Source organism: Salvelinus namaycush, chromosome 11 (genome assembly GCF_016432855.1).
Source record: "Salvelinus namaycush isolate Seneca chromosome 11, SaNama_1.0, whole genome shotgun sequence".
Lineage (NCBI taxonomy): Eukaryota > Metazoa > Chordata > Actinopteri > Salmoniformes > Salmonidae > Salvelinus > Salvelinus namaycush.
Genome location: NC_052317.1, coordinates 18,325,439 through 18,353,427, shown reverse-complemented (window position 1 = coordinate 18,353,427; position 27,989 = coordinate 18,325,439). Strand labels below are relative to the sequence as shown.

The following is a 27,989-nucleotide window of genomic DNA, read 5'->3' as shown; positions in this document are numbered from 1 at the left end:
TATTACAATGTTATTACAATGTTATTACAGTGTTAATACAACTATTGCTCATCATTAGTGATAAGGATAATACATCCTCACTTGTGATCATTCGGTTGTCAGACGTTGATTTTCAACTTTGGCTGAACTTCTACTACTCAGTCTTATCATATACATATTTAAAACTACGTAGTATATTATAAGACAAACATGTAGTAATGAGATAGAAGCGTCTCAAGACCTCCCTTCGGTATCAGTCTCCCGACGGCTCGGCATGGTGTGGAGCGGTGCAGAGGAGTGTGTGTGTCAGTGTATGTCAGGCTCCAGTCCCGTGGGCTGACTCAAGTACCCTGGGAGCACAAGATTTGTTCCTGTAGCTCCGGCACCAGGCAGCTCGGTTCTTCTCTCGGCTCTGCTCCCTCGTCTGCCGGAGAAGAGAGAAATGATTAGCACGCCGGTACAACACTCAGCCTACATCTGCTTTTGCCGGCTCTCGCCATAAGGGGATATCCTGTGTCCTTTTATTGGATTGTCAGTTTCACTCTGAGTCCACGGCTCTGCGAGCTGATGGTTATGATAATAAAATTGAAATATCCAGGTACTTATCACTGTATTACCTGGCTATCAACACCTACATGGTGTCATACTTTAGAGGTTATCCCAGGGTAGAGATCTGATACTCAGGGAAAGACTCGATGATGAAAGGGGGCATGAATGGGGCTTTAGTTATTGGTACATTTTCAAGGTGCTATTTTCCTGGATAGATTAGGGGGAAAGACAGAGTGTAATGTGATGCTTGGGCATCTGGCCAGACCTGAGCGCTGTAGTATAACCCATTTTCAACAGAAATTCCCCTGACACTGTAAGGTTGCGTCCCAAATGGCACCCTATTCCCCATATAGTGCACTACTTTTGACCAGGTCCCATAGGCACTGTGTGATAATGTAAAGGGATTTTTTTCTGAGGGAGGCTGCATGTGTGTGCAATGTGCCAAAGCTCAGATCAGGTTTTAAATCAATTTGAATGGGTGTTCAGGACAGCTGATATCTATAAAAGATTTCTCAGCTAATTCTCATGGAGAGCCTGATGTGGGCAGATATTCTGTGTGGCTTTGAAGAGCTACAGCAGGGGGGTGTACACGATGCTGCAGGTTTGACCTTATCCACATGAATTGGTTCAACATTTGAGGACTTAGATAAATCAATGGTGACTTTATGATAGCATATCAACATAACTTAAATGTTTTCTGTGTGTGATATGAATGTAAATCTATGGAATATTAATACAAATATGGATTTATGAAATGCAGATTTATAAAACCCTGAATGTAGCTTCCGTTTTGTTTTGGGTTGTTAGAGATGAGGCCACTTCTTTTGAGCTGATGTTATACCCTTACTTATGACCACCTTCAAATTGCCCTTTGGGATAAAAATCTTTGAAACGTTTTTTTGCCAGCGTTTCATTAAATCACCTCACACACTTTGTCCAATCTGACCATCTAATCCTCCTGAGAGTCTCAGTCTGTTTCACTGCTCCAGAGGTCAAGAGGTGAAGTGCAGCTAATTTATTCATTCAGTCAAATTTCCTGGCTGTGCAGATGGCAGCCTGATATGATATCACTATCACAATCCCATTGGAGTATGCAGGCTGGGTACCCGGGACGAGTGTTCACATGAGCAGGCCCAGCCTTATCAGATTGACGAGCGCTGCCCTTATCTGTGACAGACGGTTCTGGTCCCGCTGCAGGCAGGGGAGGGAGAGATGGAGAGATGGAGAGATGGAGAAATAAGCCGCTTAGATAGACTTGATCCAAACCCAGATCTCTCTCTGAGGAAAAGTTTGTGACTCTTCTTCAAAGAGGCTCTGTCATGTTGTTTGAAATAGTTTGATGGCTGGTGCTGAATGAAAATGACACTTCTTGTGTGTCCTGTTACAGAAGGTGACCTGAGGAGGATGACCCCACAGTGAGACTGGACCCTTCCGTGAGGACCCACCTTCCCCTGACCTGCGTGTCCAGAGCCTCCTCCCGCACCCCGGACACCCTGCCCCATTCCTTCTTCTCTCAGCCCCTCCTCTGGGCCCAGGAACCCCCCTCCCCAGGTACCAGGATGGACTTGCACCGGGCCGCATTCAAGATGGAGTCGTCCTCCTACCTGCCCAACCCTCTGGCATCCCCAGCCCTCATGGTGCTGGCTTCCACCGCAGAGGCCAGCCGCGACGCCTCCATCCCCTGCCAGCAGCCCCGCCCCTTCGGCGTGCCCGTCTCCATGGGGGAAAAGGACATGCACCTGCCGTTCAACAACGGCTCCTACACCTTCGCCTCCATGTACCACCGTCAGGGAGCCGTTCCCGGGGGCTTCCCCAACCGGGACTTCCCCTCCTCCCTGCTGCACCTGCATCACCAGTTCGCCCCCCCAAACCTGGACTGCTCCCCCATCAGCATGCTGAACCACAGCGGGGTGGGGGCCTTCCGACCCTTCGCCTCCCCCCCAGAGGACCGCGACGGGGCAGGGGGCTATCAGTCAGCCTTCACCCCAGCTAAGCGCCTCAAAGGCTGCCTGGATGCAGACGCCTCTCCCCACCTGCGCTACACGGACGCTGAGGGTAAAGAGTATGACTTTGGGGCACAGATCCCCTCCAGGTCCCCAAGCGCCCTCAAAGCAGTTGAGGACGCTGGGAAAAAGATTTTTGCAGTGTCAGGCTTATTGTCCGACCGCGAGACGTCATCAAGTCCAGAAGACCGCATCGAACGCTGTGAGTACATTTACCTTTATCTAATGTTTCACAAAGGTCTGATTAGTCTGTAAAGTAAAGAAACATAAAACGTGTGTAATGATTTGTTATCTTTATTATCAAATCATGCCTCACAAACAACATGATTTTGATATTAATTTACAAGAAAACATTTATCTAAAAACAGCACATACTATATACTGTGATTTAGTAGAGACTGCAGCACCCATTCTATGTGAGAAGTGTATTCAACTACCAGAGAATGTTAAGATAGTGTTTCACAGAGCACATTACAAGGAACTCCACAGGTCTAATTCATAAATGAGATGGAGGTTTCTCTTGGGTAAGTGCAAGTGAAAGAATTGGGGAAATTCAAATGATGGCATAACCTTTCCTGAACAGGGCGTGCTCAGAAGAATAAGTATGCTGCTGAGTGAGAGTCCAGTAATATAACTGGACGTAATTCACCCTGTGAACCTTAACTCCAAATACAGCAGCCTGTGAAAACCAAAGACATTTCCATAGGCCTTAAACTCACACACACAGACGCTGTCCTCTCCTCTCACTGTGGTCTGTGGTGAACGCATACACACACACACTCATGTGCGAGTACGCGCTCTCTCTCTCTCACACACACACACACACACACACACACACACACACACACACACACACACACACACACACACACACACACACACACACACACACACACACACACACACACACACACACATACTCCTACCAATAATGTCCTCTGTCACCACCACAGCACACTACACTGATTTTCTGGTCCCTTCTTTCTGCCTTTTCCCCCGTCCCTCCCTGTCCCTGTCACTCCGACTCCCACAAGAGCATTGGTCAATGAGCAGAGGCCATTTGGCTCTCTGTTTGAATCTGATTACTTGGGAAGTGACTCGCTACAAGATGGGGCACAGTCCTGTCATCAGCATTCATCATACCACTGCACTCACCCAACCAGTGTGGCAAATTAACAGGGGATTACCCAGCTTTCCAAACTTTGGCAGGAGACATGTCTCTAACAGAAGGGGCGTTCAATCGGAGTACCCACTACCCCTGTCTCCCCCTACCCTCCTCTCTCTCTGCACAAGTACTAACAACTCCTACACATGTCAACACAATCCATCTGATCTTGTGACAGATTGGTGGGAGGGAGAGAGACAGAGAGACAGAGAGCGAGCGAGATAGAGAGAGCGAGAGAGAGAGTGGGGGTCTCTCTGGATGAGCAGGGGATTGAGGCCTCATTATGATGGTGGGTAATTCCCTGTGCTCTTTTGCCATCTTTCTGTCTCTGTCTCAGTCCATCTTTCTGTCTCTGTCTCAGTCCATCTTTCTCTCTCTGTCTCAGTCCATCTTTCTCTCTCTGTCTCAGTCCATCTTTCTCTCTCTGTCTCAGTCCATCTTTCTCTCTCTGTCTCAGTCCATCTTTCTGTCTCTGTCTCAGTCCATCTTTCTGTCTCTGTCTCAGTCCATCTTTCTCTCTCTGTCTCAGTCCATCTTTCTCTCTCTGTCTCAGTCCCGCTTTCTCTCTTTTTCTCCCCCATTTCCTCTCCCTCTCATTGGGAGGGCTAGAGTGCGAGAGATCGAACCACCCTTGATCAAAAACATGAGAGACAAGGGCGGCGAGCTGAGACTGATCCGATAAAAAAAACACCGGAGGAGCAGGGAAGGCTGTGAATGACACACCCAGTCAGAAGAAAGAGAGGGAGAGAGAAGTAGGGAAGAAAAGAGAGAGAGAAAGAGAGAGAAGTAGGGAAGGGAGAGAGAGAAAGAGGGAGAGAACTGAAAGAAATAGCACTTCTCATAAAGGATTACTTCTCATATGAGTCCTGTTTAAAGCCACTTTGGTGGTTTTGAGGAACTGTAAATGTCAGCCCAACTGTAGAACCAGAGAGATGCATTTCGATTTCTACTTTGTAACGTGTAGTGTAGATGGAAGAAGTGAAATAGATAGAATTACATGTCCTTCATTTTGAGGCATTGGGAGATTGCAAAATGCAGCTACATGAATTCTCCCGGAGAAAGGCTTATGAATGTTACCAATAGCATCCAGATCTACTGCTACTGTGCCGTAAGCTGATATTGGTGTCATTTGATTACGATATGGCCTGGTTCATCCTCACTGATATAGAGGAGATTATGATGGAAGGGGACCAGTGGACTAGGGGACCGGGGGTTTGGCATCCCCACTGAGGAGCAAGGCGGCATGGGCGTAGGGTATGGTGAGGACTGGGAGTGGGGAAATTAGTTTGAGAGCTGGAAGCTGTTTTCTGTTTTGGAGTCTTGTCTAATTCGATTAAACCTGGGCCCACCAAGGGCTCTAATGCAATTGAATTTCCAGCACTTTTATATAAGAGACTTAAATTGGGTTCCCCTTGACTGGATAGCTAGCTGCTTGCTGTCACTCCTGGAACAGTGTCCCCTCAGTGTTAAGCCCACCAAATCTTCCCAGTACAGTCACTGGCACGTTTTTAATACGCTATGCTGTCAACCATTAAACCTCCACATAAAGGTCCCATCATGGCATAATATATATATGCATAATATACGCATGTCACATTATAAGCTATTACCAGTCAGTGTATTCATACTACATATTTATCCTTTGAAATCAGGAATAAAAAGGTTTTTCCTTCTATACTGTATTATTCACAGGCATCAGGAGTCATTTGCCTGTTTAAAATTCACATGAATATTTACACTGAAACAGTCACATGCAGAAGCTCAGTGAAGACAGAAGAACACTTGTTTGTTTGTGAGAGTGATTTTATATTTGTGTATCTCTGTGTGTTTTGTGTGTGTGCCATTTATTTTTATGGATATAGTGTGTGTGTGTGTGTGTGTGTGTTTGTTCCTGTGTGTGTATGTGTGTGTTTTGTGAGAGTCTACATCTCCCTGTGTGAGTGTGTGACAGCTGGAGATTGTTTGTTTGTTTTTCCCCCACCACACAATTGCACGGCAGAGCTGAGCATTGAACATGACCCTGAACAGCTAACCCACTTCCACAATTCCATTCCTCAAAGCACCCCAACTAGCCTGACTTTGGGGAGGAGCGAGAGAGAGAGAGAGAGAGAGAGAGAGAGAGAGAGAGAGAGAGAACGAGAGAACGAGAGAGAGAAGTAAAGACTGTGTGTGTGAGAGCGAGAGAAAGAGAGAGAGAGAGAAGTAAAGACTGTGTGTGTGTGTGAGCGAGTGAGAGAGAGCAAGAAAAAGTGAGATAAAAGGAGAGATCAAATAAATAATAAAAAAGGAGGATGAGCAATCAGTGTGGTTTAGAGCTGAAACACAGACCCCAGCTGACTTCCTGAGCAGCTGAAATAAAAGAGAAGAATCCTTAAGACAACAGTGTAGCCACGCGGGCTTCCTTCCTGATGTGACCAAGCTGTGAGCCGTACAGGCCTGTCTCCATAAATCCCCGCTGATTTACGGGGAACTGGGTGCCTGGCAGGGCCACAGTTAACCCCCACCAGCCCGGTCAGGACTGGGGTTAGCCACTGACCGACCCACCGCCTAGTCAGTCAGACGACAGGCCAGTAAGACTAGGCTAGATATCCCATCTAATGTCTGTCTGTCTTGGAGAATCAGGATTCAGAATGAGGATTCAGTTCCTCCCACATTGTATTCAAGACCACCTGAGTTTTGGGTTTAGGTTTGGGGTTCAATTACTTGGTGATGATTCTGAATATTATCAGCTAGGTTGTTGTGATATTAAAATGAATGCAGTACAGTATGTAGTTCCATCTCCATACCTGGTTCTGTGACACCGGTTGCCAGGCAGATTGTTCAGCTGGTGACTTTAATGATTTACTGGCCCATACCTTTCCCTCTCCGTCCCTGTCACCATGATTGATGCAGATTTTCATGTTTGTCATTCCTGCCTTGTATATCTGTCACCCAACTTGCAGTTATTCCACCGTTCTTCACATCCAATGTTCAAAAGAGCAACGTGCGCTGACAGCTGTTAAAACACACAGTCAGTCAGATGAGGAGGTGTTTTCTTTCTTTCAAAGAGCAGATGTCATCAGTGTGGTTATTATTCCCAGGGAAATATTACAAACTTTGGGAAACAGTTGCAGGAAAAGGAGACAATCACCGAGAGGATCCTCAAAGAGTAAGGATGATAGTGATGATGGTGATAAGAATAGAAAATGCCTTTATATTTGAATTCCTGTCATCTCACGAGGCTCTTGAATTTTTTGTTTAGTTACAACAACCCCTATTCATTTCATTCTGGCAGGTGAAGACTTAAATAACCAAGGAGACATTGTCATCCCCACAAAAATCTGCTCCCTGCTTCCCCCTCCTCTTGCCCTGATCTCATCCCCTCTCCCTCCCTCGCTCTCCTCTCCCTGTCACGGTCTAGTGGCGAGGTTAAGTTAAGTAAGAGTGTTCTAATAATTAGGCTGCAGCCCGGGTGCTCGTCTGTGTTACCCAGATGTTAAAAGGCTTGTCCTCTCATGTTGCCTCCCTGTCAGTCCCCCCCCCCCCCCCACCTCCCCACCTCCTCTCCCGCCCAGCTCCTGGGTGCTGTGGCCCTCTGGCCTCCATTTCTTTGTTAAGTCTCTTTCTGTCTCTCTCGTTGGGTGGTTGTTGGCAGTAGACAGCAGGTGTCTACCCACCACAACGCTGTGTTAAAGAGAAGAGCAGTGGGCTGTGCCATTGTCGCAGCGCAATACAGATCAAGGATTAGCGCTTCCTGCCTGGGCTTTGTTGGATCGGCCACTTGAATTGAACACAGATTGGTGTGCGGCCTCGATTATTGAAACGAGCCGCTGGATCCACTGTTAGGGAAATGAACGGGGGGAAATTAGATGAGCGGCGCCACCCTCCTCCAAGGAACAGCTGGGTTCTCTGGACTAGTAAACAGCTCCTTGTAGTGCTCAGTTAAAGGAGGGACACATTGAACACAAGCCCACAACTTTTTTATCTGTTTTTCTCATATTGCCGAGCTAGAAAGAGAACTTGTTTCAGCTCCAGACAATATGAGAACATAAGTCTCAAAAGAAGGGACGATTGAAGTCGTAATGTAAAACTAATAAACGAATATTTATATAGCTAGTAATATTGTGGTGGTATGTTTTCCCTGACAATGGGCTTTATTCTTTTTTCTGTGTGTGCCTGTGTGCAAGCTCGTTATTTATGCTGTGTGTGTGTGTGTGTGTGGGTGTGTGGGTGTGTGTGTGTGTGTGTGTGTGTGTGTGTGTGTGTGTGTGTGTGTGTGTGTGTGTGTGTGTGTGTGTGTGTGTGTGTGTGTGTGTGTGTGTGTGTGTGTGCCTCAGCAGTATGGGGGGCCCAGTCTCCGTCCGTTCCACTTGGCCCCCTCTATTTCATCTCCCAGGCCCCGGGTCAGCTACATTCCCATGGTCCGGATTCCAGCTCTGCGCTGATGTCACTCAGCCTCTATAAACCCCAGTGAAACCAGCCCGCTGAGTCCAGTAGAACTTCCACAGCTGGCACTCAGTTCCGTTCCTCCGTTACACAAGGGTCAGGCTGCTAGACAGGGCACCAGGAGGGCAGAACACCCTGGAGGTCCAGTCCTCCATCCCCTCTTTCCTCTCCTCCCTTTTATTAAACAGGTTTGGAACATATTCTTTAGTTGTCACTGACTGACTCACAGAGTCCAGAGCTGTTGGGTTTATTTCTCCGGAGAGCCTGTATTCCACGGCCCTCGGGCCTGCCCATGTTAATGCAGACGTATTGAAAGGTCTGTCCCCAACAGAACACCCTTAAAGAGCCAGGGGCTGAAGCCGCGCTCCTGCTAACAGGTCCCCCACCTAGAGCAAGGCTAGACAGACCCCCACGACAGCTGGCATGTAGTCTTCTATCGCTTTTATTCCCCCTTTTCTTTTTATCTTCATGTTTCCTATGTTCCTCTCCTTTCCTCTTTTTCTTCCCTCCTTCCCTCTCTTTCTCCTCCCTCCCTCTCTCCTCGATAGCTCTGGCCCCTTCTTCTCATCTCTGTAATCTAATCTTCTCACAGTTTGTGGATGCAGTCTTCTGTGACAGGCTTGTTTCCAAAAAGCCCACTTGGCAAAAGGACACATATATGTTACGCCCTTAATTTAGAATAATTCATCGTCAAATGATTGAGGCCTCTGAAGCGCTGCTGTGAGAGGCTGCGTTTGGGATCGTTACCTGTTTTAACACACGGTTGCACAATGTTTCACAGTGTTGCAGACTGGAGCTGTGCCACAATAACACTCCTTTTTCAGACCATTACCTCACAACCACATGAAATGCACCTGTAGCTTTTGTTTCGGTGATATTTAGTCTTCACTGAAAATACACTAGAGTGGTTTTTCAGTAGGTAAATCTGGAGAAACAAAAACTAGAAAACGTAACAATTGGATGTATGGGTATTACAGTGAATTACCAGCAAACTAAATAGGCATGTTTCAAACCGTTCAAGTGGGCATTTCCTTGTTATTCGCACCATCAGATGCAGAAACATTGTATAATCACAGTCTCAGCTGCTAATCACGGAACCACCATGAATAAAGAAAGGCCTCCATACTGCCACATGTTCAATCCAATCTGCATGGTCCTTCACACTGACCCACAATGCAGTGGTGCATTTGTGACAGGTGACGGCCATTAGGAAAGTGTTGCCATTCTCCCCTAGCTACCTTCATGTCACTCACCCTCCGTCCAATCCTCCTCTCACTAGCCCCAATTAATTATTTATCAGCATGTATCATCTATTTACCTTTGTAATCCATCTGTCAGCAGGCCTATTGATTCAATCCTGCATTCTAATTGTGCGTCCTCTACTCAGCAGCTATCTCATATTGAAATCCAATAGCTGTCACCCACCCAGCCTCTCTCTGTATTAGTTACCCAGCCTCTATCTGTATTAGTTACCCAGCCTCTATCTGTATTAGTTACCCAGTCTCTATCTGTATTAGTTACCCAGTCTCTATCTGTATTAGTTACCCAGCCTCTATCTGTATTAGTTACCCAGTCTCTATCTGTATTAGTTACCCAGCCTCTATCTGTATTAGTTACCCAGCCTCTCTCTGTATTAGTTACCCAGTCTCTATCTGTATTGGTTACCCAGTCTCTCTCTGTATTAGTTACCCAGCCTCTCTCTGTATTAGTTACCCAGCCTCTATCTGTATTAGTTACCCAGCCTCTCTCTGTATTAGTTACCCAGTCTCTATCTGTATTAGTTACCCAGCCTCTATCTGTATTAGTTACCCAGCATCTATCTGTCTGTAGCGGTGATTTTGTTAATCATTGGAGTCATAGTAGCTATTCTAAATTATTCTTAGGGCGGCAGGTAGTCTAGTGGTTTGGGCCAGTAATGTCACTGGTTTGAATACCTGAGCAGACAAGGTGAAAAATCTGTCGATGAGCCCTTGAGCCCTTGAGCGAAACACATTTCACTCACTGCACCTATCTGGTATATGTGACAATGAAACTTTAGCTTTTCTTGTTTTTTCTGAAGGAAGATGGATTTCAAACACCGAACTTCTTTACTCTCGTTCTATTCAGTTTCAATTCTCTAGTTCTTCTTTCTTTCATTCTTTTTTTCTATATTTTTTCTTAGCTAGTTCTGTTGACATTGAGGTGTCGGGTAGAGATGTGTAGCAGGCTGTCTGTCTGATCGTGTGGAGTGTACCACACCACATACCACACTACCCTGCACCACAGCACACTACCCTGCACCACACCACATACCACACTACCACCACACTACCCTGCACCACAGCACACCACACTGCACCACACCACATACCACACTACCCTGCACCACAGCACACCACACTGCACCACACCAAACCACACCGCCTGTCCGTGTCCAGGCGCCTGCAGCCGGTGCTTTTATAAGCCAGTAAATAGGTCCATAGGGGGGTAGTAACCAAGCAGCCGGGAGGAAATTGTTCAAGTAGGCACTTAACCAGCAGCCCCACCAGTCTCCCTCCCTCCCACTCTCTTATCATGATGGCTTATACTGTTGTTCTCAGTTGTCTTCTAACAAGGCTTTTGACATAATTGAATACAGTAGCCCTGCAGAGTGCCGATAAGTATGTGCGTTTGCGTGTTTGAGTGTGTGTAAGCTATGTGTGTGTGTGTGTGTGGGAAGATGAATGACTACGTGTGTGCGAGCATTCGTACATGCGCGTGTGTGTCACGTTCCTGACCTATTTCTGTTAGTTTGTTGTATGTGTTAGTTGGTCAGGACGTGAGTTTGGGTGGGCATTCTATGTTTTCTGTTTCTATGTTGGTTTAAGGGTTGCCTGGTATGGCTCTCAATTAGAGGCAGGTGTTTGGCGTTTCCTCTAATTGAGAGTCATATTTAGGTAGGTTGTTTCACAGTGTTCGTTGTGGGTGGTTGTCTCCTGTTTCAGTGTTTGTTCGCACCATATGGGACTGTTCGGTTTGTTTGTACATCGTTCCTTTTGTGTAGTCTATTTTCCCTGTTCGTGCGTTCTTAGTGTTATATGTAAGTTCGTATAGTTCAGGTTTGTCTACATTTGTTTTGTTATTTTGTTAATTATTTCAAGTGGTTTCGTTTCGTGTTTTTCCCGTCTTGTTTTATTAAAATTATGTCATATCAACCCGCTGCGCCTTGGTTCAATCACTACTCCTCCTCTTCGGTTGTAGAGGAGGAGGAATACCCCTACAGAACCACCCACCAAATAACCAGAACCAAGCAGCGGTGTAACGGGAGGTACGGACAGCGCACGAAGCAGGATTTATGGTCTTGGGAGGAGATCATGGAAGGAAAAGGACCATGGGCTAAAGTGGAGGTGAATCGCCGCCCATGGGAACAGCTGGAGGCAGCTCGGAGAGCGGAGGAAACAGGAGAGAGGAACCGGCATTATGAGGGGACACATCTGGCACGGAAGCCCGAAAAGCCCGTGAGTACTACCCAAAAATTTCTTGGGGGGGGGGCTAAGAGGTAGTGGGCCAAGGGCAGGTAGGAGACCTGCGCCCACTTCCCAGGCTAACCGTGGAGAGCGGGAGTACGGGCAGACACCGTGTTACGCAGTAGAGCGCACGGTGTCTCCTGTACGTGTGCATAGCCCAGTGCGGGTTATTCCACCTCCCCGCACTGGTAGGGCTAGATTGGGCATTGAGCCAAATGTCATGAAGCCGGCCCTTCATATCTGGCCACCAGTACGTCTCCTCGGGCCGGCTTACATGGCACCAGCCTTACGCATGGTGTCCCCGGTTCGCCTACATAGCCCGGTGCGGGTTATTCCACCTCCCCGCACTGGTCGGGCGACGGGGAGCATTCAACCAGGTAGGGTTGGGCAGGCTCAATGCTCAAGGGAGCCAGTACGCTTGCACGGTCCGGTATTTCCGGCACTACCTCCCCGCCCCAGCCCAGTACCACCAGTGCCTACACTACGCACCAGGCTTCCAGTGCGTCTCCAGAGCCCTGTTCCTCCTCCACGCACTCTCCCTATGGTGCGTGTCTCCAGCCCAGTGCCTCCAGTTCTGGCACCACGCACTAAGCCACCTGTGCGTCTCCAGAGCCCTGTACACACTGTTCCTTCTCCCCGTACTCGTCCTGATGTGCGTGCCCTCAGCCCGGTGCCACCAGTGCCGGTACCACGCACCAGGCAAATAGTACGTTTTGAGAGTCCAGTGTGCCCTGTCCCTGCTCCCCGCACTAGGCTTGAAGTGCGTGTCTCCAGTCCGGTGCCTCCAGTTCCGGCACCACGCACCAGGCCTTCAGTGCGTCTCAGCCGGCCAGAGTCTGCCGTCTGCCCAACGGCGCCTGAACTGTCCGTCTGCCAAGCGCCGCATGAACTGCCCGTCTGCCATGAGCCTGCAAAGCCGCCCGTCTGCCATGAGCCTACAGAGCCTTCCGCCAGACTGGAGCCGCTAGAGCCTTCCGCCAGACAGGAGCAGCCAAAGCCTTCCGCTAGACAGGATCAGTCTGAGCCATCCGTCTCCGCAGCGCCATCTGAGCCATCCGTCTCCTCAGCGCCATCTGAGCCATCCGTCTCCCCAGCGCCGTCTGAGCCGCCCGTCTGTCCCGAGCCGTCAGAGCCGTTAGTCAGTCAGGAGCCGCTAGAGCCATTTGCCAGACAGGATCTGCCAGAGCCGCCAACCAGACAGGATCTGCCAGAGCCGCCAACCAGACAGGATCTGCCAGAGCCGCCAACCAGACAGGATCTGCCAGAGCCGCCAACCAGACAGGATCTGCCAGAGCCGCCAGCGAGCCATGAGCGTCCAGAGCCGTCAGCTAGCCATGAGCGTCCAGAGCCGTCAGCTAGCCATGAGCGTCCAGAGCCGTCAGCCAGCCATGAGCGTCCAGAGCCGTCAGCCAGCCATGAGCGTCCAGAGCCGTCAGCCAGCCATGAGCGTCCAGAGCCGTCAGCCAGCCATGAGCGTCCAGAGCTGTCAGCGAGCCATGAGCGTCCAGAGCCGTCAGCGAGCCATGAGCGTCCAGAGCCGTCAGCCAGCCATGAGCGTCCAGAGCCGTCAGCCAGCCATGAGCGTCCAGAGCCGTCAGCCAGCCATGAGCGTCCAGAGCCGTCAGCCAGCCATGAGCGTCCAGAGCCGTCAGCCAGCCATGAGCGTCCAGAGCTGTCAGCTAGCCATGAGCGTCCAGAGCCGTCAGCCAGTCATGAGCTGCCCCTCAGCCCAGAGCGGCCATTAATCCAGAACTGCCCCTCAGTCCAGAGCTGTCTCTCTGTCCGGAGCTGCCTTTCAGTCCGGAGTTGCCCCTCTATCCTGAGCTACCTCTCTATCTACCTCTCTATTCTCACCTACCTCTATGTCCTGAGCTACCTTGTCCCGGAGCTGTACCTTTATTTTGTGTTGCCTATATTAGGTGGGTGGAAGAGAGGGGTGGTCATTCTGAGGGGGATTAGCAAGCTGGGATTGACTATGGTGGGGTGGGGACCTCGTCCTGAGCCTGAGCCACCACCGTGGTCAGATGCCCACCCAGACCCTCCCCTAAACTTTGTGCTGGTGCGCCCGGAGTTCGCACCTTAGGGGGGGGGTTATGTCACGTTCCTGACCTATTTCTGTTAGTTTGTTGTATGTGTTAGTTGGTCAGGACGTGAGTTTGGGTGGGCATTCTATGTTTTCTGTTTCTATGTTGGTTTAAGGGTTGCCTGGTATGGCTCTCAATTAGAGGCAGGTGTTTGGCGTTTCCTCTAATTGAGAGTCATATTTAGGTAGGTTGTTTCACAGTGTTCGTTGTGGGTGGTTGTCTCCTGTTTCAGTGTTTGTTCGCACCATACGGGACTGTTCGGTTTGTTTGTACATCGTTCCTTTTGTGTAGTCTATTTTCCCTGTTCGTGCGTTCTTAGTGTTATATGTAAGTTCGTATAGTTCAGGTTTGTCTACATTTGTTTTGTTATTTTGTTAATTATTTCAAGTGGTTTCGTTTCGTGTTTTTCCCGTCTTGTTTTATTAAAATTATGTCATATCAACCCGCTGCGCCTTGGTTCAATCACTACTCCTCCTCTTCGGTTGTAGAGGAGGAGGAATACCCCTACAGTGTGTGTATATAAATGTGTGTGTGTGCGTGCGTGATGTCTGTCTGTAGGGTTTATATATGCACATTGGTATACAGGTATACACATTGGTATACATGTAAACTTATTGCTCACTTCGTGCCCGCCTCCTCCTTCTCTTAGTCTCCTGGGCGAATCAGAGGCTACGTGTGAGAGCCCAGCATGAGTAAACGCTGAAATGCAGCAATCAGTAAACACTCACTGAGCTAATGACATCAATCAATGGCCTTTTAAAACAGCAATTTGATAATTACAATCATCAATGCTCCCCGCAGTATTCATTACCAAGCAAGGACTGATCTCAATAGGGCCCCCCTCCATTTCTCTCTCTCTCTTTCTCTGTTTTACTGGTTAAATCAAGGTTAAATAAAAAATTAAGTATTGTCTCGTCAACTGGCCTGAGGTGTTTAGATAAAGCTTATAGAGATGGATTTATTTAGATATGTTTTAGAATGATCCTGTTTTGTAATATTAAGATTAGGAGCATTATCTATGTTGAGTCCTGTCGGGTTGTTAAATGCTAAACCCGCTGCTCAATTTGTGTGTTTCCATTTCTTATGTAAAAAAGAGGAAAAGGGGGATACCTAGTCAGTTGTACAACTAAATGCATTCAACCAAAATGTGTCTTGCACATTTAACCCAACCCCTCTGAATCAGAGTGGTGCGGGGGGGCTGCCTTAATTGACAATTAATGATTAAAAGGATTACTTAATCACAATGTAATATATTTGTCTTTAGTATCGTTTGGTCAGTTTCCAATAATACACTACTGTTATTTCTCAACAACAACACAAATGACTATTTTAAACAACCTCTGTTTAATTTTGAGAATTGATATAATACATTTACACATCTTAGTAACTCAAAGTGTGAGACAATTCCAATGGTTCATTTGGTGATGTGCAGCCTGGTGCAGACAGCAGGTTAATTTTCATTATGATGGATTAGCAACAATTATTCCACAGCTGTAGAAAATCAATTTAATTCTTCACTTGTCTCTCCTTTCAAAATACTTTCTTAGATGAAACCATGGTGTCAGAAGTAGGAGACACGGTCCTTATGTTTCATCTTGTTCGGTGATCAGTGATTCCGCTGTCTGGTCTGAGAGTCTCTGAGAGTCGTGATGCTTGTCGTTACTGCGGGGGCGCGGGGAATTGCGCAGAACTTTATTTATGTGACACATCAAAGGGAAACAGCGGCCGTTTGACTAACCCTCTCAGCGTGGGGTCCACAATCGTCTCAACCAGTGCCTCCCCCTTCCACCCCAACCACCCCTACAATCAAAGATGAAAACTGCCCCTGGGTTCCTCCTCAGTGGGTCATTTTCATCACATTTGTTGTGTGTACCAGCCAGCCAAACAGAGACAATTTTGAGATACAGAGCTGAAAATTGTTGCTTTTGAAAATGACACCTGAAAGTGGTGAGTTTGGGGCTAATCTGGGGTCCTAGCTCTCTTCTCTTTATAGAGTGGTCCTGTTTGGCTACACGTGGCTGACTGTGGCTCTGTCTGAGTTAAGCCCCGTAACCCACCTGGCGAGGTGTAATCCTGTAGTCATGTCAGACTGCGGCAGGCTCCAGCACTCTACGGGTTCCATTTCGATGTTGGATGTCTAATATCGCATCCCCGTGGTAAAATGCTCGGAATTCTGCCCTCCTGGAAGGGGGAGGGTGGGGGGGTGCTGAAGGGTTGAGGAGTGGGGGGAGGGGAGAGATAGAAGGGAGGCAGGGGGCTTAGAGGAGCAGAAGAGAGAAAATCTGTCACTTCTCCCAAAGCAGCCACCCTTCTGACCTCCATTCAAAGATATATTGATTTTCCAGTGCTCCCTCCAAGAGCAGGAGTGGTGTGTGGTGGAGAGACGGAGCGTCAGGAGCAACACAGTATGGCTCCTCTTCTCTACAAGTTAAACACAGATCCCTCGCTACCTCACTAGCAGAAAAATATAATAAGCACAAAGACATGAATAGAACAGAATGTATAAAAGACAGCAACATCTCTGTGTGTGTACCAGTAGGACGTGTGTGTGTGTGTGTGTGTGTGTGTGTGTGTGTGTGTGTGTGTGTGTGTGTGTGTGTGTGTGTGTGTGTGTGTGTGTGTGTGTGTGTGTGTGTGTGTGTGTGGAAAGCCAGTGTTTCAATCTATTTCTGGCATATGGTGTTGTCTTGTTGTTCTCAGACAAGCTGATCCAAGCTCTCAGTTCAGAACTCCCTCTAGTTTTCTTTATTGAAATCCCTCCGATAGCCAGGCTGCAGGGAGCCACCTGAGGAGATCCAAGGATCCTTCAGAAGAGGACAAAACAAAGCTAGCATGTAGAAACAAGTAGAGCCAAGGGGAAAGCGCTCCCAGCATCTCTCTCTCTCAGTGCTCCTGTCTTATTGGTCGTAAGCCCTCTCTCTCTTCTCTCTCTGACACTGGACAGGGACAGTGTAGCAGTAGGAGAGACTGATCCTGGTGAGGAAACTGTTTGTTTAGTACACCCTGACAAACCTACCACCAATGACGCACAACGTTTTAGAAAATGTTTCAATATTCCAGTTTGTTTCCTTTCGATCTGTTGAGATTCTGTTCAATAATGTAAAGAAGAATGGAGGAATTCCATGATTTGCTTGCCAAAAGATAGTGGTTTCAGTATTTTCCATACACACTACATTAGGTTTTTTACAAATCAAACTGTTATCATTGGTAGTTGATACTGTGAAGCCTCATATAAACATTGCATAAATACCATGATTATAATACCCAGTTTTCCTTTAAAAGGGAGTGTAGCTAAGGCTCCTTAGCTCCTAAAGCTATGGCCCACAGTGTGTCTTCCAGCAGATGTAAACCCAACATTCACTTATAAAAAATACTGACTTTGCAGCAATGTCACAGCAACAAACATTGTTGAATCATGATCAGTGGAGAGAAGAGGTCAGGTGTTCACTGGGAGGTGACCTTACACGGCAGCATGGTGCAAGGTCCTTGGTATCCGTGGTAATGGCTGACTGCTGGGGCTGCTGGGGCAGAGCTGGACACGCCAGGTCATCTCGGACATTGGTGGTTCACAGATAGCAGAGTGCATGCTGGGGAGAGGTCCTGCTGGGTTGTAGCCCACTGTTAGTGCTCTAGTTAAATGACCGCCAGCTCAGACCAGGTAATGATGATCTGATGGGATCTGAGAACATACTGTGATAATATGAAGTGAACACCGGTGCCCTGGGGGTTTTACTGAAAAGCAAACAGAGAAGACAAAAGTGCATTTGAAAGTGAAATAGATGTAAAAGGGAGAAACTATGGGCCCGGCTGGTTTGAGTGTGGACTTTAATTTGTGTTGTACAGTGGAGTGAGTGCATTCGTGTATACATGTGTGTGTGTTAATCTGACTTGTCCTCTGTGTTGGTAATGCTTGTAGCCCCTCAGGCCTCTTCCTCCTGTATTAATACTATTCCATCGATATGGCCAGCGATGTGGTTGGGGCTGTCTGGTTTTGGGTGTCCTGCAGCAGGCATCCATCATCCAGCCGACAGAGCCCCCCTGGCAGTCAATAACCCAACAGAATGCTAATGGTGACATTTAACCATGGCTACTCAACAAGGGTTAAATATTCAGCATCCATTCCTAACCTCCTCAACTGGTCTGGCCTGGCTACACAACTGCCTACTGGTTTGTATAGGCTGAGCATGGGGCTGGAGCATGGAGTCCATAGAAATATATAATAATAGTAAAGAGGGTAGAGGCCTAGCCAGGGGAAGTAGGGGTGCTGACGATGCTGCAGAACCCCCTGATATTATATCGATTTTTATATTTATATTAAAATTCCACAAAATTATTGAACTAGGCCTTCCTGTGTGAGCAGAGAGAAATACTTGTCAGCAGAGCAGAGAAAAATACTCCCGTCGACAGCAGCCCCACCCCAAAACATCTTCCTGCGGCCATGGGTATAAGCATAAACCTTCAGAACTCTAACCTAGAATGTGCTTTATCCCATAAAGATATATAATACTAGAGCGGTTATGTCATAAACCTTTGTAAGTAGCGCATTTGTTCTCTATGTTCTATTTAATTCTATGATGAATCCCTTTAAAGCCAACCCACAGAGGGAGGGGATACTGGCCTTTCAGCTTGCCATTATTCACTTGACCATAAAATAAGATATGTTAGCATGTTAGAGAGGGGTTAGTGAATAGTGATGATACATAGGCATGGTCCCAGTGTTCACCTTTAAGAATAGTCATGCAGTGGATTTCAAGGGGGATTATGTTCATGCACACACAGGGTTAGAGGAGCTGATCGCTGATCACTTCCCCCACCTCCTCCTCCTCTACTCTCTCTCTGATCACAGATGGCAAATGTGTCAGGAGGGAGAGGGTTGGTTACGATCAAAGCCCCCAGCCAATACCCCTCCCTATCCAACCCAGGCCCACCACCCTCTCTTCCTCTCTGGACTGGTCCATGGCTAGGCCGAGGGTAGGATCAGGGATGGAGCAGCAGGCACTAAGTGTGTCTGCCACATGAAAGTCTCCCTCGGCCTCCACTGTCCTCCCCTCATAGCTAGACCGACCAGCAGCCCAGCTCTCCTGCCCCCTCCTATTTCCCTTTCTCTCTCTCTCCCTCCCTTTCTCTTTCTTTTTCAGCCTGTCCATCAGTGGCCTTATAAATAATTCATTGCTCTTTCCCTGATGCCTTGTCACCTTGCCTTCTTATTCGCCACCTTGTCTCCTTCCTCTCAGTTCCCCTCCTCTGTTCTCAGTGTAGTGGAACACCCCAGGAGCCCGCTTGTCCGGGACCACACACTCTCTCATCCTCACCCCCCTCTCTTCCACCTCCTCCTCCTCTTCTTCTTCTCTTTCTAGACTTCTGTCTCAGTCAATGGTCATTAAGTCAGAGATGGGGGTCCTGGTGGGCTCCATTTGTAGTCTGCTGTGTTTGTGGCTGGTAATTAATAGCATGCCCTTTTAACTGGACAGTTCCTTCTAGATTCATGTTGTTTTCTACCAAGGGCCCCCGGAATTGGGAGGGTGGCAACAGCTTTTTGTTTGATCTCCGCATTCCTTATCATATTTTGACTTCCTGTTCAGTGGGGAGATGTTGTGTATGGATCAGCTTTAAGAGGTGTGGCTTGTTTCTTTAATATTCTCCTCTCGGATGCCTATAAGGAGGGAGAGTTGAGTTGTCCTTTTTGAACTTCTCGGGTGTTGAAGAAGTCACTTGATTTAATGCAAAGCGCTCCATAGATGAAGGCAAATCGAACTTCATTGCCCTCTGGAGAGCCTTGTGGCTACCAGGCTGTGCAGCACTGTGCTGTCTGCAGACAGGCAGGCAGGCACACAGACCTGCAGCAGGCTGGAAAAATAGAGGGAGAAGAAGGAGTTGTTTCCCCACTAATTTTACTGAGCAGAACCACAGACTTCCTGAACATTCTCCTCTCCTCGCTCCTCACGTCTCCTCTTGTCCTCCCAAGGGGCAGCTCTCTGCAAGAGAACATTGGAAAACACTGAAAGCAAGGCAATTGGAGAGCTTTAATCTGGTCACTAATCCATCTCTTCTCTCAACAATTTAACACTGAATTAGAATCAGAATTAGTTCAGAACTTCTTCTAAACATCAAAATATAAGTTTGCATTGAAACCCATTAATCATATGAATGATTAATGGTTCCCTCTGTAGAGTTTGGTGTAGTGAGAAATGGATTGTGGGCATCAGAGGGCTGTGTCCTGGCTGATGCAGTAGGGCCGGCGGTGGAGCACTTGTGCAGGACCCCTGGGACATTGATATGCATCACATGGAGGTGTGTGTGTGTGTGTGTGTGTGTGTGTGTGTGTGTGTGTGTGTGTGTGTGTGTGTGTGTGTGTGTGTGTGTGTGTGTGTGTGTGTGTGTGTGTGAGAGAGAGAGAGAGAGAGACCGGTGGGACAGCCCATACTCTGGGATGCATACAGTAAGCAGGACCTCTCGTTGTGTGTCCCTTCGAGCATATGTTTGTCCACCAAGCCCTCGCCGGCTCCACGACCTCAGATGGGTCTGTCTGCGTTACTCACAGCAATCCTGTCAGGCGACTAAAAAAATGTCCCTTTCACTTTCGCAGCCAGCCACACAACTGCTATTCTTTATTCAGCTGAGGCCCTGCTCGGTTAGTGCAAAATCAGCAGCGGCGCCCCGGCCCATAAGAAGCAGATCAATCAGGGAGCTGGGTGATGAATTAGAGGTATCAGCAGCATGGAGGATGCTAAATTGAGCCGGCAGGATGCCACTCTGCTGCTGGCTTGCTCTGGGGAGCAGGGAGCTGACACCATACAGACACAGCCTGAGTTGTCCTTGTATACCCCCCCATCCCCTCCACGCCGCTAGCCGCTTCCCTCCTCTGTACACACCCACAGATTGTCTCTCGCTCACAAAAACAAATACACAGATTTAGACATACACACATAAAACCCAGACACACAGCACAAATGTCTGATGCCAAGTACAAAGTCCTTTCAAAAGAAGTTGGAAGAGGCCAGACTGAGCGTCTGTAGAAGTTTCTATAAGGGTCTAACAAAACAGAATGACAATAACAGTAGTTCACCTCTTTATTTGATAGCGTTACATGGGCCATTTCTTTCATAGAATATATTTTGTGATAGTCTAGCTTCAGTTATGAGTTTATGACCTATAGGACCTTGGAGACATAAAATAAGGAATAAATAATATTTAAACTCTATTTATTATAAGTGACAAGAGGATTCAAATCCGTATGAATTAAAAAGAGATATAATATTGTAAGGTTGAATAGGAGTCTTTGTATCACTGAGGGGAAATTGTTTCATAAAATGTTAAACAGGTTGAACTGTGAGGAATGTGGTGTCTTGGCTCTAAAGGCCCTAAGGTTAGCAGGGGGCCTGTGGCTCTATCTCTCCCAAGGCACCTTGTATTGCAGTTACCGGTTCCACAACAAGACCTGTAGGCTATAGGCTGGATGTAGCAGAGAAACTGGGCTCCACATACATACCAGATTAAATCCCTCTCTCTCTCTCCCTCTCTCTCTCTCTCTTACTCTCACTCTCTCTCATATCCTCTCTTTCTCTATCCGGCACTCAGCTCGTGTGATAAATTAATCGTAACGATGACAGCTTCGTTACTACACCGCCCGCCTTGTTTTGGTGTAATTCAAACGACAGCTTTAGGACTTTTTATTTTATTTAAGACGTCCTGTAATTACATGGGTTTTAGCATATGTAGGGAGAGAGAAATGATTCATTTGCAGAGTGACTGGGGAGCCCGGGTGAGAGGGAGATAAAGCACGACTGAGAATAGAAAAAAAGAAAGAAAGCGAGAGGGGGAAAGGAGCGAGGGAGAGGAGAGATATGGTTTGGCAAATAAAAGAGGAGCGCCGTGTTGCTACAAACTGTTCCCCTTATTATGTCTCATTAAAGTGTGGGCCGAGATAAGACTACACGAGGCCATGAATAAGATCTATGGCCTCACTGTTCTGTTAGCAGGCAGGGAGGCAGGCAGAGCAATGGGAGCTGATACTGCCTGGGAGCCGTGAGTGGCTCTTTGTGAGCCGCCACTAAAATAATGTCTCCTTTTCTCCAGCGCTGACCCCGGGGATGGGCCTGAGCGATAGCAGATAGCGGAGAGCCCCTCTGCGCTAATTAGGGGAGCTTTTTAACGAGGACAAAAAGATGTGTAGCGCCGGGGAAACTGACAGGGCCCGTTAATCCAGCTCTATTGTCAGCGCAACAGGGAAACCATGTTGGACAATCACCCTGGGAGACTAGTCATAAATCCTATACAGGCCCCGTTAGCTTACCTTCTTCTTTCCCTTCCCTCGCACACACGTACACGCACACACACACACACACACATACACGCCTGCACACACACACATACATACACGCCTGCACACACACACACATACACGCCTGCCCACACACACATACATACACGCCTGCACACACACACACACACATACACGCCTGCACACACACTCACACAAACACAAACACGGACCGACCACATTGGTTAGATTCTATAAAACAGGGCCCAGATGATGACTGATGCCTTTCATCACAGATGCCAAACAAATCAACAGCCAATCACACGCAGCGGCATAAGTAGTAATTTGGTCCTAATTACCCAGAGTGCTAAATTACTACCTGGAGTTGTTGTGCTGATTATTGAGGAGGGCCAATCTAATTGTGTGGTGGCATGACACTGGCCAGCTCTGTTCTGTGGTAGAGAGAGTCGTTATTTGGCTGTCCTGTCCAAGCTCCTCACCTGGTGCCTCTGTAAATCACTATTACAGCACTATTACATGCTAATGAGACCACATTGTCATTTCCAAAGGGGCTGCTCTAGTCTACTCCGGGTCTGGGCCTGTCTGCTGAAGATATTAACAGAGTTTTGAGAGTAAGGCGTTGCCCCTCCATGATAGAGTAGGCATAGGAGACCTCTATGTTATCCTCCATGCAAACACAGTAACACACACAGCTCCGGACCTGGCCGCCTCACCCCTGCTGGTCACTTGTCATTCCTCTGTCTGGCGTGCCTCGCTCTAACAGGCATGTATATAGGCCACCTGCAGTTAGAACAGTGGCCTAGTGGTTAGAGCTGTGGCCCACCGAAGGGCCTAAACATGCATCTTTCCTGATAAGCACCATGATTTCCCTAACTACCACTTACGTCCTCTAAAGCATTGCCTTTTCACCCCTGATGATAGTGATGATGGGGCTGGACAGCATGAGAGTTGATGGTGGGCGCCCAACAGGCAGCTCTTGATCCCATAGCCAGAGAGGAGCTGGCTGGCAGTATATTTCCATCCTTCCTGACTGAGACGATCCAACAGGCACCTGGGTGAAATGTCTGTTCTTCCTCTTCTTAATGGGCCCTATTGACTGTTTACACAATGAAGTCCATCACCACGTACAGTAGATTAGTAGGTTGGACTGCAGCTGGGAAGTAACAACGCCTGCCGCCACATCTTCTTCATTGCTGATAAATAACTCAGTATGATTCAGTGCTGTAGCCTCCTGCCGACTGGTAATTTGCTGAAATTAAAACTTAATCAAGCATACTGCAGCATTGGTCCTGAATAATTTAGTAGGGATGTTGAGAAGAGAGGAGGAGAGGTGAGGAGGAGAGGAGGAGAGGCATCAGGGATACGGGAGGGAGAGGATGAGCAAGTGATAGAGAGAGGAGGAGAGGAGGAGAGGAGGAGAGGAGGAGAGGCATCAGGGATACGGGAGGGAGAGGATGAGCAAGTGATAGAGAGAGGAGGAGAGGAAAGGGGGATGATGTGGTGCGGAGGGAAACTCTCGGGGGTCATTTTTCTCTCTCTGGGAACCTTGAACTAAACTAAAGCAATGTTTATTAGCAAGCGTCAGTGGATTCATGGTAGGGGGTGCTGCAGTAGGCTTGTTCTTTGCCTCTAAACAGTAGCTTTCAATATATTAGGGATAGACACTACACTTGTGTGCAGACTGTGTGTTGATGCTATTGGGATCAGTTGGTACTGTATCTGCAGCACTGAATGCCTTCTGAGTTTATCTTAGTCGAATCATTTGGGAGCTTAATTACTTAGCTCCCCTTAACTTTTAATATCTTCTTTCAATTTTCCCATCTTTGATTAATTTCACATCTCCGCAAGTGTTTCATTAATACAAAACCCATTAGTCATTGTTTAATGAAATAAATTTTTGCAGCAGTTTTTTTTTTTTTACAATTGGAATTTCTAATCAATGGCTGATGAGGATGAATAGAATAAATATTATTCTTCTTCTGTTCACTTTTTCTCCAGGCTTTGACAGGGTGGGCTGGGCTGGAATTGACCCTAAGATAACGTTACCCCCTGATAGTGAGCGCTCTGGCCGAGAGGCGTCTGCTGAACTGCCTGACTTGTGTCTGTTAACTGTCTGAGGTATTACAGAGTATACCACCAGGCTGGACCCAACACCACCAGGCTGGACCCAACACCACCAGGCTGGACCCAACACCACCATGTTTTGTTTTTCAGCCGTAGAGGCTTGGTTGTATGAGTGTATGTTTGTGTGCTTGTCTCAATCTCCATCAGAACACCCCCCTCTCCTCTATCCTCCTCCTCCCTCTCTTCTCCTCTCCCCCCTCCCTCCCTCCGCGGTCTTCCTCCCCTCCTCCCGACCTGTACTCTGGCAGATTGGCGAGAATGAACTCCTGGTCCAGACATTTTGTGTGAAAGCTCGGGCCTCTCTAATGAAAATGAAGCAGCAGTGACGTGCTGTCCCTTTGTGATGGCCTGCAGACTCACATTTTATTAAGTTCTCTTTAGAGAGAGGGGGAAACACAAGAGGGGAAAAGTCACCCGGCTGCATGTTAATTACACCACTCCAAGACACCGAGAAGAGAGGGGAGTTTGTTAAAGGAGAAAAGGGGGACATTTTCAGGCGCTTTTAAAGGACGGGAAACTTTACACACAAACAAAAAAGCATTGAAAGTAAGAAAGAGAGAGAGCTGGTGTTCACTGATTCCCTTCTTTCTGCCCCCATTCCATCCATTCCATCCATTCCATCCATTCCCACTGGGCACACACTGGTTGAATCAACGTTGTTTCCATTTCATTTTAAATTACATTGAACCAATGTGGAATAGACGTTGAATTGACGTCTGTGCCCAAAGGGTACTCTCTCTGTGGGTTGTCTCTGAACATTATCATCCACTCTCAGCCTGCGGTACCCTTACAGAACACTAAAGTTCTCACTTAATAGCAACGTAATGTCATTAAAGACTGAAATAAAAATTGATCCAATTGATTCCTGGTAGTGGACAGAAGGACCGATGATACATTTCATGGTAAAATTACAATATTTAGTCTCACATTGTGAAAGTGTGGGAGACATTGGGAAGTGAAAAGCTCAGAATTATGTGGAACGAGTGAGCTGAGAAGGTAGTCTGAAGAGGCTAGAAATTGCAGGGTGAGAGGTGCACTTGTTTAGGCCAGCTGAGGAGAGGGGTGCAGGGGGTAAGATGGTTAAAATGAGAGAGCAGAGCTGTCGACTGGTGGATGGAGCTGGTGGGTGGGTGGCTGTGGTCGAGGAGGAGGAGGGTGGAGGAGGGGGTAACGTTGTCTGAAAGGCTGAAAGGGAGCATGATGACTGCTCAATGGCACCACCCAGCCTGCCGTGAAATCGGAAACCCCTGCCAACAACCAGGGTGGAACAATCCCCCGCATGCACCCGTCCCTGTCCCCCTGTCCCTCTCCTAGCCAAGCAGAGGGGTTGGGGGGGGGGGGGCACGTCCTCTGGGGGGAGCGCAGTCATGGAAGGTAGGCTACAGCTCTGCCCAAATCCTCCCTCCTCCCTACCACTATCTCACCCATCCATTCCCCTCCCGCTCTCTCTCACCTTCTGGCCTCTGGCATAGGCTCCCAGTGGATTTTGTCACTGTAAAATACATCAGATGTCTAGGATGCTCATACCCAGCAACTGCATGGTGTTGTACACTACATAGCAGTTTAATAGTAGTTAGTTACTTTGTAGGCATGCATTACTGATGATGCCCAAGGCTGCTTTAATCTGTTAATGGCTACTGGCTGTGGAACTGCTGTTAAAAACCTCCTGCACTCCCTCCCATCCATTAGGCCTTGTTGTATGTGGCCCCAATGACAGCCTATTTCCTACATGGTGCATTCGACCAGGCCCTGGCCAGAAGTAGCACACTATACAGGGAATCAGGTGCCATTTGGGACACAGTCATTGTGTTGTGTTGCCATCAGCCCTGCATCCCGCTACCCCGCCCCCTTCCGTGCCAGCCAGCTGTTTCTAATGAAGTTTGCTGTGCATTATTATAGTCCAACCCTTCAGAGAGATAGGACAGTTGGCATGACTGGACTTCTCTGTATTAGCTAATTGGATGTATAATTTTTTATTTAAGTCTATTTGTCTCCTCATCACTCCTTGTATTCTATGTAACTTACCACAAGGATTAACACCTAACAGTGCTCGTGTGTGTGTGTTTGTGCGTGTGCGTGCGCGAGGGAGTAGTCCATTGGAGAGTTGAGCTGGTGAGGTGGGGGTCCAGTCATTTTAGGTCTGAGTAGGGTGGGCCCAGAGCCCAGGGAAGGCAACAGGCTAGCAGACCCAGGGCAGACCCCCAGGTCAGACCCCCAGGCCCAGCACCAGCCACCCCCGCCTAGGTCACACTGTCCCACACAGTCCCCAGGACCACACCACCTCTCCTCCTCACGTCTTTCTCCCTCCTCTCCTTTCTCACCCATTCACTGCTTTGTTCTGCCTAAGAATTTAGTGCTCAGCAAACTCTATTGGTCAATAACCCTCCTTAGGTTGTTACTTAACTCACTTCATAAGGCAGCCTCCTCATCCTCCAGTCCCAGGAACCCATTTAGACCGGGAAATCCAACGCCAAAAGTCTATCATTTGACATGGCATCAGAAAGGAGGAAAAATGATTATGCAACCAATTATACATAGATACTGTATATCTTTGATTATCACATTTGAAGTGACTTGTGAAAATGTTAACCCTTAACATTATTTTTGTTCTTAAATTAGGTTCTTTAGAATTAAAAGTAGACATTTTACTGAATATATTTGGATATATGCAGGGGTTATATATTATGTAGGCCTACACATGATGATCGTTCTGATACAATTCTCCAACACTTTGCAGTATTACAAGTTCTCCACAAACCATAAATACACAGTATTATTTTCTTGTATGCATGTATCAGTAGGCTACAGAAAATTGGAGGTTTGTTGGGCCAAGTAATTGAATAGCTTTTAGTAATGAATGACTTTAAGAGTATGTCCTGCTATCAAGTACCTTAAGAATATATTGGATCCAGATTATAACCACGGGGCCTACTTAACTTTTTCCCATTTACTCTAAAAGTAAATGATTATTTCGTCCTCTAGACGAACGATGTTCTAAGAGTCCTATGTGATTTAACGCTGCTCACAGGAACCAGTTAGCTGAAAAATTGGTTTCAAGAATTTAGTTTTAACACAATAAAACACTGTCGGTGAGCAATTAAAAACCATAGGGTTCTCTAGGAGTCGTTAACCTTCCGTGATACTTTTTGGAATTAAACCATAAAGTACTATTTTTAATGGGAACAAATCAAAGATGTTCCAGCAGTTTATTGAATTAAACTGCCATGAATGTGTCCCGCTCAGGTCCACATTTTGACAATAGCAATACTTTCCTCAAGTTGATTAAAATATGTGATATTTCACATTAGTTAGCTTTATGGGCGTCGAGGTAATTCATTGTCTCTAAATGGCTTCATGTCAATGTGCTTCAATGAATGATGTCATTTGAAAAGTCTATCATTTTAAACACCCTCCTGACTGCACAGATCGACTACTGGCCTGTATTTGATGATTGGGAGTTTTAAAACAATGTATCAGGTTCATAGATGATGTGATGATGAAACTGATCGCAAACTCAACTATGATCATTTGTATTATGTAATGTATGATAACAATAACAGATAAATAATAGTAATAATAATAATGATATTAAAATACGTAATTCGTTTTTTCAGAAGCCATATCAGTACCCTATTTTGCATGCCTATTGAACACGTTGGCCTAGTATAAAGGTAGACCTACCTCATTAACGCTCATTTAAATGACACTTAATGCAAATTAACGTGAACATCAAAGCATGTTGAAAAGAGAGAATAGCAACTGGAAAACAAGATAACTTATGCATATTTATTTCATGCTAATTGAGGTGTATGAATGCAGAAGCTGTTAATTCATTGAAAAGGATCGGATGTAAATTAATTGCTGCACTCAATCTGAAATGTGAACACTGAGCTA

General features: G+C 47.1%; 1 protein-coding gene across 2 annotated transcripts in view; it reads left to right on the top strand.

Annotated features, from left to right (window-relative positions):
• Positions 1-2,087: 2,087 nt before the first annotated feature.
• Positions 2,088-27,989, top strand: part of LOC120055878 (E3 ubiquitin-protein ligase RNF220-like) — a 156,973-nt gene continuing 131,071 nt past the window's right edge. For both annotated transcript variants that reach the window (XM_039003910.1, XM_039003909.1), the window contains exon 1: positions 2,088-2,733. In XM_039003910.1, coding sequence (XP_038859838.1) covers positions 2,088-2,733 — 646 coding nt within the window. The remainder of the gene's footprint in view (positions 2,734-27,989) is intronic.